The sequence below is a fragment of the Haliaeetus leucocephalus genome, unplaced genomic scaffold (genome assembly GCF_000737465.1).
Source record: "Haliaeetus leucocephalus isolate CR32 unplaced genomic scaffold, Haliaeetus_leucocephalus-4.0 Scaffold174, whole genome shotgun sequence".
NCBI classification, from domain to species: Eukaryota; Metazoa; Chordata; class Aves; order Accipitriformes; family Accipitridae; genus Haliaeetus; species Haliaeetus leucocephalus.
This window is the reverse complement of record NW_010972610.1, coordinates 1,220,076-1,237,277: the sequence shown is the minus strand read 5'-3', so window position 1 is coordinate 1,237,277 and position 17,202 is coordinate 1,220,076. Positions and strand designations below refer to the sequence as shown.

At 41.4% G+C, this 17,202-nt stretch overlaps 1 protein-coding gene across 1 annotated transcript in view; it reads left to right on the top strand.

The window, feature by feature from the left end:
- Nucleotides 1–17,202, top strand: part of ADAMTS12 (ADAM metallopeptidase with thrombospondin type 1 motif, 12) — a 170,744-nt gene that overhangs the window by 7,387 nt on the left and 146,155 nt on the right. The window contains exon 3 of the mRNA XM_010563992.1: nt 4,824–5,185. Coding sequence (XP_010562294.1) covers nt 4,824–5,185 — 362 coding nt within the window. The remainder of the gene's footprint in view (nt 1–4,823; nt 5,186–17,202) is intronic.

Below are 17,202 nucleotides of genomic sequence, written 5' to 3'. Positions count from 1 at the left end.
GTGAGGCAGAGCGGGTTCCCGCCGCCGCCTCCCCGCCGAGCAGCCTCGCCGCGGGTGTGCTTCCAGCCGGTCGAGTCGCGGCCCCTTGGCGCTGCTGGGGCAGGAGAGGCGGCCAGCCTCCCTGTTTCGGACCCCCCCCCCCCCCCCCCGCCCCCGGTTTGGCGTTCGTGTTACTGCCCGGGCTCTTGGGGGTACGAGCGGGCAGCGCAGCCCTCGGCGCCTGCGGGGACCGGCAGCTCCAGAGTTCAAGGTTTTGCCGTGAGCGCACACAGCTGTAGCTGTGCCTTCCTTCCTGCTGCTTTTGCAAGTCGCTGAGTTGCTCTGTATAGATGAAGGTATCGCTAAGTCCTGCTTTTTGCTCATCTTCCTCGTTAAGAGGCAGCTCCCTAAATACCAGAATCGTTTTGTGCTACTGAACTGAAAAACTTTACTGTCCTGATTGTTTGGTTTTTTTTAAACAAGTGATCACTGCTGTACTGCAGCAGCACAAACTACAGGAGGATTGGTGTTACCAGGGTATGAAACCCACTGCGAATTATTCCTATTCAGTGAGGGTGGTGTATGAAAAGGGAGGCTTCATCTGCGGGAGGAGTCTCAACTTCGTTCCCCCGGCTGGTACTGACTGCACACCTCCCTGAGGGAGTGTAACTCAGGAATTTTATCCTGTTGCCTGTTTAAGGAAAATCAGAGAAGCAGCTCCCAAGAGGGAAAAATTATGATTAGCTGGAAGACTCTGCCTGGTGGTAGAAGACCCAAAAGTGTCGGAGGAAATTTTGCTTCCTGAAAATCTTCCTGATGCAATCAACAGCTGTGGTGCTGTCAGTGGGAGAGCTTGACACAGAGGAGAAAATCTGCTGTGCCCCTCAGAGATCATGGAAAGGAAAAGCGGTTAAGTAAGCTGCCTGAAAAGTGAAGTTAGTTCTGAAGTTAGTTCCTGCTGGATTCATTTAAAGTGAATGCAAACAATCATTGCATTCCTCTGACTCCACATGGGACAGAACAGGGTTGGCTGTGTTAGCACGTAGTAGCTGTTTAATTGTCAGGCATTTGGAAATGAATGTAGAATTAATTTAACTTTCTAGGTATGAAAAACCTAGGCTTTTCCAGGAGTTTGGAAATAGCTTTGTGTAAAGGGACAGCTCAAAATTTGGATAATTTTTTGCAGAGGAAGACTGAATGCAGTGCTAAGTGTGAAGGACTAAAATTTATATCTCACACAGCTGAAGTGACTGTTAAGTGTTCTGCTCCCTCCACGAGTAGTGTGGCAGATGGAAGAGTTAAGGATGCCCTTGCTGAATGTTGAAGGCCTGCTCCCTGCCGTGGGGCTTCGGAGCTCGGGGTGTTTCCTGAGTACAGAGCCTTTCTTTGGCTCGGGAAGGCGCTTCATCCAGAGATGAGCAATGCTATTTCCTATCCCAAGGAATCGTCTGAAAAGAAGCCAGAGGGTCTGAGGAGCAGATGTAGATGAACTACAAAGATGGAGATGAGACAATGGCAAATGATGACGTATCACAGTTTAAAGGAATCTTTCAGAAAACTTGTTACCTGTCTAAAAGAAGTTGTGCTTTTTCTGTCATGTGCGACAGACCGTGTATGTTTTTCTCTTTAACCTAGTTTATTCACTTTGTGTATAGCCGTTCTTAATATAGGCAGTTCTCTGCTATGTGTGGTGAGTTTGAATCCGCAGAGGAGCAGAACAGACAGTGGTGGTTTTGAGTATTATCAGATGTTTTCAGTGATGCAGAATTAGGAGGGTCTGCAGGGAAGGTTTCTTCAACAATTTAAACAATTCTTAGACTCGTCAAACAAGTGTGAAGGGCCTGAACCTTGCTTGTCCTGTATGCCCAGAAGGGCCTGTGCAAACACTGTGATTGCAAGGCAAAGTACTGACTTGAAAATGTGCTGCCAAGTGTGATGTTTTGGCCTTGCTTGCCGCACCAATGGAAGCTTACATGCTCAGACTGCAGTTGTGGAAAGACAGAGCGTTCCCTGGAGCTACACAAGCCACCCAGGGAAGACTTCCCTTTCCTGGCCTATAAATCCTGAGCAGTGCCACTCGACAGGCAGGGATTCCCTGGAGTGGGGAGTATTCTAGGTGGCCAAGGAGGACACCATGACAAGCAAGCCCCATGGCTTGTCAGTGGCACTGGGATAGATTCCCTCCACTTAATGTTTGCTGGCACTAAGTTTTATGAGAACCTGTGGTGTTCTAATATGAATTATTACTTTAGGAAAATGGGGGCAGTCAGTGTTGAATAATACAACCCTTATTCTTGTGCAGTCTGGGTTGCATGTATTAAGTTATTCTGTTTGTTGTCTCTGCCTTCTAGTTGAGTGTTATTCTTTCCTAGAAAGGCAGAAAGGAATTACCAAAATTGTACCTCCTGTCTTTGTTTTAGACTCTTCTCCAGCTAGAAAGGTCAAGTGGTATGTTAGGCTTAATGTGGAGCTCAGTAAATTGTTCTCTTATTGGTAGGATTGCCTTTGGTAACCTCTACCCAACAGTCCAGATGAAACGGATAATGATTACTTGCAGAAATACCTTTAGCCTCATCTTGTTAAACTTTGTTATGTTGTAATCTTACTCTCTCTGGTCTTTGGCAAACTTTTTAATAAATCATTTCTGCAGTTATATTACAGTACATTATTATTGCAGCATAAATCTCCAGTGACTAGCATTCGGAAATGAGCACTTAAGGAGTGGGTGGAGTTAGACTTCTCTGCTTTGATAATCCTGTTGCCACCAGATACTTAGGCGTTATTTGCCCTTTTACTGATGATGATGTCCAGTTTGCCTTAACCTCTACACACTAATTACACTAGTGATGAAATAAAAAACTTCCTTGAATAGTTTGAAGTCCAAAACCGCAAGTCTTTGGTCTTGTACAGAGCTTAACAGTTAAGCCACAACAAATTAAGCTCAAGACATCAAGCAGAGGCAAATTGCACAGTGACAGCAAATGAGTAAGTTTTCCTTCAGGCATTTAATTTGATTATTTCATGAGTTGTGCTGAAAACCATAGAAATGGGAGCCTGGTCTTGTAGCGTTTTCTGTTAGCCTGTCTTTGCTAGCACAATATGGGATGTGGGACTACCCGGGAGTCTTATAATTCAACTTCTGCAGGTAAGCCATACTTTTGGCTGTTTCTTCTTTCTTCTCCCTGCCTGTTTTTTGCTTCATTCTGGAGTGTGAGGAAAGGGGGACCTTGATTTAGCTTCAGCTGCTAAATTGTCAGGCAGCTGGTACCTATCTACAGGCAGTGTAGACTGCAGGCATGAAGGTGTGGACTGAGCTTTCAGTGTCTCACTCCCTGTCGTCTTTATGTGGACAAGGGCTGGAGATGTCTCTCAGAACTTGTGGTAAGTGTTAGTCTCCATGTTGTCAAGACCTGCCACTGTGGAGATCTAGAAGCCCACTGCTGTGGCTTGTCCTGCAAAGGCACAAAGTCATTGTAGGCTGGTGAGAAGGCTTGTGTACAAAGAAGTCTGTTGTGTATGAGAATAAGGTTGCTTCTGAAATAACGATGCTCCAGAGGCAAGGCCAAGTCTCTTACATAGTTTTATATATGTGCTGGGAAGTGGGGTTTTTATGTGTTTTGGTTGGGTCTTTTTGAATTGGGAGTGTTTCTGTGCAAGTGTCTCAGGGGTCTATGGCCTGAGGAAGCATGAATAGCCACGTCTCATGCTGCAGCTAATGAAGACAAAGGAGGTATGATCCTCCCTGAAGGGGATGAATCCAGACAGCTATCTGTCCAGGCATAACTTATCCTGTGTGGCTTTGAAGGTGCAGGCAGTGGAGAGTGAAGTGTCTGTAGAAGGATTGTCTTAGCAGTCTTAGGGAGGAGTAAATTGTTCTGGAAGTACCTGGAGCAGGTTAATTGCTTTGTTAACCAGCTTAATTAATGAATGAGGTGTAATCACTTCATGTTTAAGTGGCTGAGACTTTGGGAATGAAGAACAGCCCTGGGGAAAGAGGAACGGGAATGACCTGTATACTCACAATTTCTTTTTGATTAAATAAGTTCAGACTGTGATTTCTTGGCCTGAAGTCAAGTATGCCAGCAGAAGATCTGGCCCATAGGGACTGTGTTTTATGTGGATTTATGTTATTTGCTTGGGGCTTTTGAGTTTTATGCTAATTTAAAAAAAAAAAATTGGGAACAGGTGTTGTTTGTTCTGTATCATAGCAGGAGCTAAGAATGCCAGCAATGCTTTCTTCCCTTGCTAGATCCTAACAAGTGATAAGATGTCCAATCTTATCCTGGCTGGAACCCCTTATACAAAAGGGGTTACTTCATTCCTCTTCAAACCCTTCTTTAAAATTTCCTCCTCTGCTGCAACATCTGCTAAAGCTGATGCTACTGAGGTCCTGTTGCTACAGCCTATCAAGCTAATTAGTAGTGTTCTCTTCACCCATGTGTATTTGTAAGGCTCTGTCTCCTACTTCAGGTAGTCATCTTTCTGGAAGTGTGAGGATGATCTCCTTGATCAGAGCATCATGTACTGGAGACCTAGAACAGAGAAGGTTCCCAGCTCTTGTGGGAGTGTGAAGGGTGGTGTGTGTGACTGTCAATTTTTTATATGAATAGTGGCAAAATATTTTAAAAGAAGAATGTTTAGCTTCTAAATTGAGTGTTTTAATGGGAGAGCAGAAAGCCCAAATGAAGACTGTATTGCGCGGTGGTCTGTGTGCTGCCTACCTTTGTGTTGGTAGGATGGCGTGGTGAATTGCAGTCACTTTTGGGTTTCCCTTTAAGTCATGTGAGATCTGAACAGCCTAGCACTCGCCCTAGTTTTGCTTCTTTTTTTCTCCTTTCTCTCAGAGCAATTTATCAAGACGTTGCCAGAATACCACATCGTTGATCCAGCACGAGTAGATGCAAGTGGGCATTTTCTTTCTTTTGATTTACACCATCACATCTCAAACGCAAGGAAGAAGAGAGATCTCGGCAAAAAGGAAAATTTGGTATATTACAAAATTAACCACAAGGAGAAGGATCTGTTTTTTAACTTGACTGTCCACTTGGGATTTCTTTCCCATAACTACGTAGTAGAAAGGAGACATGGCAACCACACCAGTGCGAAGATTGCAACTCGCTCGGGAGTTCCGTGCCACTTCATTGGCACAGTGTTGCAGCCAGGTTCTGAGTGTGGGACAGCAGCGATCAGCACTTGCTATGGCCTGGTAAGTGACGTGACCTTTACTGGGGTTCTAGGCTAATTTTGGTGGCCTTAGAACTGAGCTAGATCATTGGTATATGAGTATGGTAAGACACTGGATGAGCCATGTGATACCTTACTGACATAATGCTCTGAAAGAATCAGTTTAATACTATGGATGTCATTTGGATTTTTGGAAGAGAGAATCAGAAGGTCAAAAGTTGATACTGAGGCCCCTTGTGGTTTGCTTTTCACTACATTTTTTTCTGGTGGTCTGGACTGAACATCTGTATCATTCATATGGCTTGAAGCCATCCAAATACCCAGTCATTGCACTGATCCCATTAGTAGTTGGAGTGCCTTTGCTATGCATCTGGATATGAGGTTCTGTTTTAGTTTCCTCTAAAAGGAATGTAGCTCAGGTGCACCAAATCGAAAGTTGCAAAAACTGGGAGATATGCTTCAGAACTGCACTGCAACTTCACAAATAAATGGTAGGGTAGATGCAACCTTAGCTGGAGCTTTAAATTCAAACCTGCACCTCTTCTAGGCATCCCTCATTCTAAAGAGCATTTCTGAGGCTGGAGCTTTTACATTTCTCAATAGCTTGTGGTTCAGACTGAGACAAGGAGGTGGAAACCTTATTTTTGCTGTGCTTTGTTTTTTAGTACTACCGTAGCTTAGATTTCTCTTTCTAGAGGATAAGGCTGAACTTGTCTTGTCAGGGTGGGAAAGAAGAGACAAACTGCCTGAATGTGAAGGGGATGCTGTAGGGAGCTGTGTAAAATGGCACATGTAATTTGTGAGAGGCAAAACGCAAAGGGTTTGTGGAGTGTGCGGGCAGAGGTGATGAAATGTATGCATTGCGCATGTGCTCTAGTGCCTTGATCCTTGAGTGACAGATGATAGTATTTGAAAGTGTGTAGAGCAGTACACTGATGCCTTTTGGCCAATACATCTCAGTCTGCAACAGGCTTGGGACCGATGTTTCATTCCTGAGCCGGAACTTAACACCAAGGTGAGTGTCTGTAAAGTACATCCTTTCCTGCCAACCCATCAATATTGCTGTTGAGCAGTATGAAGCTTTCAGAAGCTTTGGAAAATCAGTGGGTTACAGAAGTATCTTGGCAATGTACAAAAAGCAACATGAAGACAGCTGTGATGTAGATCAACTGGGAAACTTTGGAATCTTACACAAGTCCTTTTGGCATGTTGCCTGGAGAAACAGACCATTGGTTGAAGTTGGAAGCTTCAGTCCCACAGACATGAAGATAGGGATTTTCTAAGTAATTATTCCAGTGGGACCAACTTATCAAAACTTCCCTGAAACATGTTATGGTCATACAGGGTCAGTAAGGAAAAGGAGATACGATGATACAAGTAGTTCCTTTGGTTGGTTTGTCATGTGCTTTACCAGAATGTCTTTGCTAGTTTTCATTAGGATGAGAACTTGAAAATGAGGTGCTAGGTCTTCATTATGCCTTCTGAAGTATTTAGTCTGCAACAAGGATTAAGAACAAATACTCAGATTACATTTTAAATTCAGCTTGGTAATATTCTTCAAAGTGATCTTTTAATTTGGGTTACAAACTTTATGAGGTTTACTTTGATTTGGAGGTTTTTGAAAGAACGTTTGCTAGAATACACGCTTGGGGATTTGTTCTTTTTGACAAGACACTTGTATCAGAAAAATACTGTTCTGGTTTGGTATTCCCCCCTACCCCAAAATGAAACTTTGAAAATATAGAATCATAAATTAATTCAGGTTGAAAGTGACCTCTGAGGAAAAACATGATGGTTTTGATGCAATGATTTTCAAAGTCCAGAAGTAACTGCCCTGAAGAGGTTGCAGTAAGAGTTGGGTCTGAATCTCTTAATTCCTCTGAGTGCCACAAGCCGGGGAAAGGTGGTTTAGCTTGCCTTTCCCCTGAAAGTTTTCCAAAAGATCCAGTGTCACATGAAAACATCTATTAATGAATAGTTTTGCCAGCATTGAGAAGTGCAATCTGGTTTTCAGGATAAAAACCTGACATTTCTGAAACTGTTTGTGGTGGTCTGCTGCATCCTGAGCTAATGGTAAATTATTTCCACCCTGGAGATCCCCAGTTTTTTACACTTCAGCACCATGTCTGTTTCTGCTTTTTTCTTTTTTTCTATCTGGGATGTGTTGTTTTTCTCCACTGAAAAGAATTTTTCTGTTTATTCTTAAGAGGGAGGGAAGGAGAATTGAGAATAGGTAAACACCATGGAATTAGAGCAACTTATTGGAAATACTAAAACCCTATCCTATGAGGAGAAATGGTAAGCTTGTTTACTGTAGGAGATTAATTCTAAACTACGTGATAAAAAGTTAAACGAAACAATGAATTGCACAGGGCGAGTTGTTAAGGTGGTTGAAAGGTGCCAGCTTCCCAGAATATGCTTTGGCAGCAGTGCCTCCTGCACAGGTACTCACCTGTGACAGCCTGGGTCAGGACTGCACTCTGAGTGTGTGCTTTGGCAAATGGGTCCCAATAAAACTTAGCTTCTTAGCCCACCACTGCAAGCTGGCACAGTGCTGACGTGCTCAAGCCTCATAATCCAAGAGCTGGGAAGAACCAGTATCTTAGCCTTCAAATACGGGGAAGATACATCCTTTCCTGATGCCGTTTTGGCTTGACAGCTCAGGTACGTTATAAAATGATAAACATATTGTGCTTTTTTTGTTGAGATGGTCTTTAATGGTCTTAATGAGGCATGGTAATGAGTGACAGGAAAGTGTGTGATCCCTAAACTGCTAGTTTTTGGCTTTCTTAAGGATAGGAGCGCGTCAAAAAATTTATAATACTGGAAAACACTGATTTGGTTAAATAAATATGTTGTACTGGAATATCCCTTTTGTTGATATTTTTAGTGGGAAATGGTTGAAATGTTATCTTGTAATTTTGTCCAAGTGAATTGCTTAAGAATATGTCATCTTTTGTACCCCCCCCCCCCCCAAAAAAAAAAATAAAATTGGCCTGAAGTGGGGAAAAAAAAATCCTAGATATGCCTGTGGGAGGGGAATCCTAGTTTTAGTCCTCTTTCTGGAATGACTTCCTCTCATGTGAAGTCTATCTGATTCATATTTGAAAGTTCCTGAATTTCCAGGATAATGGCAGTGTACAAGAACAAAACAAAGATGTGTGGTGTAGATTTGTGTTCTGTCATAAAGATCACTCACACACAGCACTGGAAGTATAGAAAACCTAGAAATGGATCTTCATCTCCCTTGTGTTTTTACTTTGAAATAGATTCCTACTTTCATTGGCATTACATGGGCATCACTCATATAACAAAGATACAACTCTTACTATTCGTTTTTATTCGTGATACTCTTCAGAATCAAATTTCTTTTGCATAAATCGAGTGGATGGTGCTGAGATGTGATTTTCAGAGGGGCACCTGTTTGACTAAATCATATTGACAAATGATTGAAAATGAAAAGTGACACTTGCAAAATGTGGGAAACAGGGCTTTGCCATCAGTGCTTTTCCAGGTTGCCAGTATGTTGCTTTTTCAGCTAGATTGTCATCATACTTAGGATTTGAAGCATTTCCTTAGCTGTTTTGAAAACAAAGTACGTTTTATGTCTTACAAATTTCATTTTCCTATGTATTCATATGTTCCCAAAGTGGCCTGCAAGGGGAATAACAGAGTGACAGATTTGAGATATAAGAATGTGGTGGACAGTCATTGTATGACATTGTTCTTTTTTAAAAGTGTAAATATGTCTCTATTTTCAGAAATATATATGGAAACAAATGGCTAGTTTCATGAAGGGATTTGGGCAGAATCGGACAAGAGGATAAAGAAGACAAACTAGCAGATGTCTGAAGGAACTAAGTTGTCATTTCCAAATCCATTTTTTTCTAACAATCTGTATATCTTTGTTTCCCTTTCACGCAACATAGGTCATGACCTTCTTAACAGGTTGAAGAACATGATGCTGTAAGCTCTGTCTCTTCTTCTCAGGCTTAGTTGTCTAGTTAAGTCTTTTGCACTGCTGGGTCTTGTAGAATAATGCATGAGACTGCATTAACATGGGAAGATTTGGGCAGACCTTGCTGTTTATTTTGGGTCACAGTTGGAGGAGGAAACCTGAGAGAGGAAGTCACTACTGGAGCACCAGAAATGGATCAAACTGTGGCACTTGGGAAGAGAGCAGACATGAAATCTCTTAGATACAGGAAAGTTTCCAAGAGGAAGGAAAGGGAGAAGATAGTTTTGGTTTTATCTCTCTCAGTGGAAATAATACTTGGATTTGTCTTGGCAGGCTATTTAGGGCACACTTATAATAATGCTTTATGTTTCCAAAGTGCCTTTCCACAGGAGATTATAATGAACTTTTCCAAGTACCAATGCCTTAATTCTCAGATGTGTGTTAGTCCTGAGATCCCCTGTGTCACAGGAGTAGTGTCAGCTTGTCCCCTCAGTAGGGCTGGGAGGGAGCAAGGCTCAGTGAAGTTGAATGAATACTTTAGGCTTATGCACTGAGTCCTATAGAGCTGTGAAGTGGATGTTTCTCTGATAGTCTGTCCTCTTCATTAGGAACAAGGCCCTCTTTTATTCATCAGTAACACACACACTGTTTATAGTATTTTTAGATGACAGAGCATCATTAAGGCTTTGTTTCCTTGACACTTGTTTACAGTGGAGACCTGTCAATCGACAGTTGCTTCTGGTAATACTTTTATCTTCAAAGGCTATGCAAGCATCAGCATGGAAATGGCTGAAGAATAGAAGGACATTAGTATGGAAATTGAGAACAGTCTGTACACATGTACCTGGTAAGCTCCTGGCCGTGCTGGGCCTTGCGTAGTAGCACTGTGGACAGATGGTGCTTTGGCTGTCTCCAGCAGGTCAGAGGGTTGCCTCTGTCCTGGCTGGCATCAGCGTTTACAAGAAGTGTGGTTGTTGTCTGCTGCCCAGGCAACAGCAATGCAGTACAAAGTCATGAAGCACTGTTTGTTTATTTATTCCCCCTCCCCAAATCCACCTACTGTTTCTTAGCAGTGACAGACATACACACTAAACCTTGTGGCTGCTCTGTACCCTGGCGATCTGTAGAAAACTTGGTCAAGTCTGCTGCTTGTGCCCAGGATTTTTTGAAAGGTTTCCCCCACCTCAGTTCTTCCGTCTGTGCCCAGCTACAGTCAAGGCAGCCCTCTCTGAATGTTTAATTGGTGGCTGTATGACTGTTTCTCTTTATATGGCAGCTGGTGAGAGATGCTCCAAGTGGGACCTCTCTGGGCAGATCTGTGTCTGCCCTGACATATGTGGCACGTTTGTCACTGAAGAGTGGAATGGTGGCTGAATTCTGCTCAAATGTAACTGTTCGCCTTATTGCAGGATATCACCATTATGTGAAGCCTAAGAATGAGTTCTGGTACTTACGCAGTGTCACCTATATTCTTACTCTGGTCCACTCAGTGCAGCATAAAATCCACCAATGGCATTTTATCGGCTGCACACATGCTTCAGTTTTGGGGAATTCAGCATGATGTCTGTTCTCCTGCTACATGCCAAGAAGCTTTTCTAGTTAGAGTGAGATGCCTTTTCCATGCTGACCACATGTTACCATGTTATGATCTGTCCCAGGTTGAACAGTTCTATGCAGGTACTGTAACAGTACTTCAGTAGTGGTGTGCCCTATGAAAGTGGTCTAATACTGTGGTTTAGGCTTTCCTCTCCTATGGATATGGAAAGCTTGCATCAGGATGTCAGACTACTCGGTATTTTCCTGTCGTGGTTTAACCCCAGCCAGCAACTAAGCACCACGCAGCCGCGCACTCACTCCCCCCTCACCCAGTGGGATGGGGGAGAAAATCAGGAAAAGAAGTAAAACTCGTGGATTGACTTAAGAACGGTTTAATAGAACAGAAAAGAAGAAACTAATAATGATAACACTAATAAAATGACAACAGCAATAGTAAAAGGATTGGAATGTACAAATGATGCGCAGTGCAATTGCTCGCCACCCGCCGATCGACACCCAGTTAGTCCCTGAACGGCGATTCCCCGCCCCCACTCCCCCCAGTTCCTATACTAGATGTGGTGTCCCATGGTATGGAATACCCCGCTGGCCAGTTGGGGTCAGGTGCCCTGGCTGTGCCCTGTGCCAACTTCATGTGCCTCTCCAGCTTTCTCGCTGGCTGGGCATGAGAAGCTGAAAAATCCTTGACTTTAGTCTAAACATTACTTAGCAACAACTGAAAACATCAGTGTTATCAACATTCTTCTCATACTGAACTCAAAACATAGCACCTACCAGCTACTAGGAAGACAGTTAACTCTGTCCCAGCTGAAGTCAGGACATTTCCTTAGATGAGGTTTAGGGATAAAGGAATCTTTACTTTAAACCAGTTTTATAATATTTTGTTCTAAAGGAATGGAAGAATAAAATGCATTATAATAGGGATTTTTATCTGCTTGTGTATCTCCCAATTTGTGAGGTTGGTTGGTTATTAACAATTTGTTTGCTAATCTGTTGTTAAAGGTAGTTACCAGCAAAGCTGATAGCTACTAGCTGCAAAGCTACTATTCTACACAATTCATTCCTATAGCCCAGAAAAATGACCATGTCTTTCTATTCCCTTGTGGTACACTTGCAACCAACAAAACTCTTTCTCTTAAAATGGAAGTGGGTTTCAATCATTGTAAGTGGCCAAGTATGTGGCAGTACAGGAATAAACTTAAGGAAAGGGCATATGTAACCTCTTCTTCAGTTGCACTTGTGGCCACCTGAAACTGGATTCAGCACTGATCTCTGACATGGAATTGTACAGCCCCAGAACACATTTGGACACACATGCTGTTTCGGTGGCTGTTACTTTAAGACATGAATTGGAGTGTATTCCTGTAGTGCTACCTCAAACAAATGAATTCTATTCTGGGAACAAGAGTAGTGGGAAACAAATGCACAAGTTCTTCAGGGGTCTTTTTCCCTTCACTCATCTCTCCTTGTTTCCTCTAAGAGAGTCTTTCACTTCTTTGTTTGCCATTCCTTGCCATATAGTACTTGATGGGTCCTGCTTGTGGTTGGAAGTATGGCAGATGGCCCTACCTGCCAGTCATGTCTTCTTATTTAGATGTCAGTGGCATCTCCACAGCAACCTCTTTTTGTCCAGCTAGTGATAATCTGCTGGAAGCAAAATGTAGGAATAAGGTGTCTGGGGAATGTCAGACAGGAAAGCAAGATGCCAGCCTTTTCCTTGGACATGGGAATTGCTCCATGGTTGGATATAATGGAGCTCCCAAAGTCTAAATATTGTCATTTGGCTTGTTCTGGCATGTGTAAAGAAGGAAAAAGCTGCTAAATAACTCTGTTGTGTATCTGCTGTACATTTCTTCTCTTAGGCAGTAGTATGGAAAATGCTTAAGTAGAAAAATTTACACTGAAAGTAACTAGCTGTTCCCTGTGCATCTGTTCTATTATCGTGCTTGGTTTGCCTGTTTTCTCCATGTAATAATAAATATCTGGATATTCTCCTTGCTTGACTAGTGTTCTGGTTGTGTTGTGTGGTTCTGGGGTTTTTTTGGAGATGATCCAAAGATAGGGTGTGTGATGGTGTTTTGTTGGTTTTCTTTTTCACAACAGATTCATCATTCAAACTTTGACTAATATTTGCTGCAGTACTTCAACATCCATCCCTTTTCTTTGTGTTTGAACTTCAACTATCCATCTGCCAGCTCCCTTCCCCCAGTCTTTTGTCTGCAAAAATACTCTAATTGACAGGTCAAACGAATCTCATCAGTGATGTCAATACATGAGAATCTGGCTGTGTCTGTGGCTCCTGATCTTGGCCTTGTCACCTTTAACCAATATGAAGTTGTTAGCCGAGAAGCTGGGTATGGCTGAAGTTTTTATAATGCAGTTGTTAACATTTCAGTGGAACAGTCATTGATGGGGTAGGTTAAAATAAGGATTAGTCAGTATGATCTGATTTGAATGGAGTACCCAGGATTAGAATGCTCCTTTACGATAACTATTTTTTGAGAGTATGAAAGATTCTTTTTTATATAGTTTTAAGAAATCTTATTCTCTTGTTTAGATCTGTACCTACTTACTTGCTCATTACTTAGGAATATTGTTAGTGTACAGAGCTGTCAATCATATTTCCAGTTTCCATGAGTCTTTTTAATGAATCTTCTATGCATGTGTGTGTGTATTTTTGGAAGGGTTTTTTTTCTGCAAATTTTCACTCATGATTTCATGAGTGTGGTGTTTTTTTATAAAAAGTGTCTCGTTTACTGAGGGAAAACTGTGGGGTTGTGACTTCAGTCTAAAGGTTCAGAACCCAGAAGTAAAAAATACACATAACATCTATTTTGCCTTGATTCTTAATAATGTAAGGTTTGTAAGATGGTCTGTTCTTTGTTTCTTCTAGTATCTTTGGAAGTTGTTGGCCAAATTCAGCCCAATCTGAAAGAGACATGGAGGTTTCAAAGCCATTAAGTTCTTGCAAATTTTGCAGGTAAAGGTGGGAACTTTTGATCAGTGAAATGATGGATGAACACAAGCAGGTTGACCAGTGGCTCAGCACAAGTGGAAGTTGTTACTCAGCACGGAGCAGTGCTACCTGTGGCCCAGCTGATGGGGAGGAGTGCTGGAGGATTCAGGAGAGATTGGAGAAAATGACTTTATGTGAGGAAATGGAGCACATGTGAGAAGCAGATCTGTGGGGAAACAAGGTTTTGATAGTTCTGCTGTTCATAAAACTTTTTTTTTTCTTTAATCCATTTTCATGGTGCTGAACAGAAGCGTCCAGCTTGGAAGTAGAATTGTTTGCACTGGTTGCCGTATTAACAACATGTAGTACCTGCTACCCATCACAACACATGCTTTGTATGTAGTCATTAATAATGAGCAGAAGAGAGGGGAAGAACCAAAGCTTTCCTACATACCCAGTCAGTGATGCATATAATATGACATTAATAGGGACAAATCTTGCCAATTGCATGCCTTATTTTCTAGCTGTTCAAAAAAAGAAATTTACCAAGAAAAGCCTATCTTGCTCCTGTTCTGAGCAGACAAACATGGGTGGAATGTTAGGCGGTGAACAGCAAGGGGTGATCTAAACAACAGACCCAAATAGTCTGTGTCTGCTGCTTCCACTTAGAGGATGGATGGGCTAGCGGTACTTTTACAGCAGCTGTGTGAGCCTGGCTTCTGGCACCAGCTGAAAACCAGCAGCATGAACATCAGGTCCTGCCTCTTCAATTCTCTTTGAATTCTCTCTATCAGAGAGGAGCAGCTGCAGTCCCTAAGCAGCATCAGCATCAGGGCGTGGTTATATATACACGTACTTCAAGCAGACACACATATGCAAATCTGTATATGTAGCTCTGTCATTGCAGAACAGTTACGCTGCAGCTAAAGCTCTTGGTTTAAGATCTATGCTGTGTGCCGAGGAGGCTTCTGTGCTGTTGTATGTATTGGGTATTGGCAAGCCATGGCCAAATATATTGTTTTTTTCCAGAAACTGGTGCTTAACAATGGACTTTCCCAACCCATTTGTAAATTGCAACAGAATTTAAGTATTTAGTAATTTAGGCTTAGCCAGTCCTTTATATACACACTGGCTCCAAGGTGTGCTCTGGAGACTCATCTGAAATTGCAAGCTTTAAAAATAAATAAGTAAATAAGTAGTCATAAAAAAAGCTGGTTGTCTTGGCTAAACAGTGCCTATGTTTAAACACATCCATTGTGCTTTCCAATTCTCATGGCAAACAGCAAGTCCCTAATAAACTGCTTAAGCCTGTTGATGCATGGAAATCCCACGAGTAGATCTAAATCCATTGTGGTTGTAACTCACAATAAAGGCTCATGCAGGCAGTGGTTTTGATTTGAAGTTTTCTTTTGTTCAAATTCCACTCTTTTCCATTTTTAAATGTATATATTTAAAACAAAGATGATTCTAAATGCTCAGTCCAAACTTTAATATCTGTTTATTTGGATGCAGTTTTAACTCCATCTGCTTCCTTACTTAGAACAGTCATGGACCAAATCTGGTCAAAATCCTAAGAATGGAGACTGTGGATAGGGTGAATGTCTGTTTTATCCAGCATCCTCTGTCCAACAATGACTAAGTAAATATCTAGGGAAGATTAAGAATGGGGCAGTAGGACACCTTGCCTTTGTTCATCCTTGCTTCTGTTTTCAACTCAGATAAAATTTCTTGATATGGGTTTGTTTTCTCTGTTGAGAATCTATTGATGGATCAGTCTTTCACATACTTTCTTGGTCTCCCCTGAGTCACTTGGTGTAGAAACATGAATCTTTACTATAAGTTACAAAAATTAAAAATGGATTTAGATGTATCTTCTTTTGCTTTTCACTAGCTTTTTAGCAGCTTCATTTGATGCTTCCTGAATCTATTGGAGGAGACAATGAATAGTTAAACACTGAGCACAGTGTTTGAGATGGTTTACTCAGTGGCATAGTGCATTCTTCATTATGTTTTTGTTTCTTGGTAATTCCAAACACTTGACACAGCCTTTTTGGACAGCTGTTGAGGTGGGCTTGTTACGTAGTTCCAAGTTTTTTTTCTATGAAAATGGCAGCTCAGGTTCCTATTTCTGCACAGGAGCACGTAGGTCAGAGCCCATCATTTTAATACACAAAGGTTGGGCTTATTTCTCTGGTGCCTTTTTGCCTTCACCATTCCATATTTTATCAATTTGCATTAATCTACAGTGAATTACATCTTCCTTCTTCTTGTTTAGTGGCTCAGGCTCAGGAGACTTTTCTGAAGCTCGTTGGTCATCCTTCGTCCTTACTCTCCTGAATAACTTCTTATAGCTGTGTTTTATCCTGTATAACAGACTCTAATTTTTAATCCAAAATGTAAACACAAGGAAAGTTGTGACAAAGAAAAAAATTATGTTCTTCTGCAACACTGTTAACACAGCCATAGCTCTGGAGCTTAATGGAACTTCATAGTTCAAGCAAATGTTTTTCTTCATTTTTGGTACCGGTGGCTTTTACCTTCCCTCTCTATTCCCCCATATTTTGTCTGATTTTGAGTTTATTAAATAGATGAATCAAGATCTAGTCAAGTCCACTGTCTTTATGATTAGATCAGATCAAGCAAATAGTGGATTAGGTATTGGGGGACAAAACATGTTTGTTTTTGGCAAAAATCCAATTGCTATTTAATTTATTTTCTTTTTGCAGAAACTCCTCTGTTAAGCGTTAACATGCTTCTGTGTTAGCAAGAGAAATATGAATAATTTGTATTACTGTAAATCTCCTTGGTGGATACTTATGGAGCTGGAATGACATTGTAGGTAGTATTTCACCCTTACTGAACTCCATTACACTTCAGTTTGTATGACTTGAGAAAAATGTCTCTGCCAAAAACTATACTATGAATTCTCCTAGTAACTTCAGATCAACTGCATTTCATTTGGAGACTTTTATCACTGAACAAAACATTTCCCCCTACCACTCTTTTTGCGAAATGCTCACGTAGTATCATTTCACTGGAACTTTAGTTGGATCCAAAACTAAATTTTCGTTTAGGACTTTGCCTGTCAATATGTAATTTTGGATAACTTCCTAAAATGAAAGCTAGCAAACAGTTTTTGTTTTGGAATTATGGAAATTATTGGGAAAAAAATTCTCCCAGTTTGTTCATTACATTGTTTTAGTTCATCTCAATCTGCAGGTTTTTTTTAAGGGGGATGGGAATTGGCAGAAAAAATTCTCAAATTATATTTCTGAATGCCAGGTGGTTTAACAACAAATCCCAAACAGTTTTTCCCATCTCAAAAATTTTGTTTAATTAGTCCCTGATTAAATGCCTGTTACTTTAGAGGCGGGCACAGGCGCAACTGAATTAGTAGAATATTCTTTTGGTCTGTATTTCTATCAGTGTTGAATGACAGACATGATATTATAGTGCACCTGTGCAAATATTTCTAGTGTCTTTGTTTTGAGTGTGCATAATTATTGTTTATGATTTGCACAGTGGCAGTAATCTATTAATTGCAAATCATTTTTGCATTCTACAATGGGTC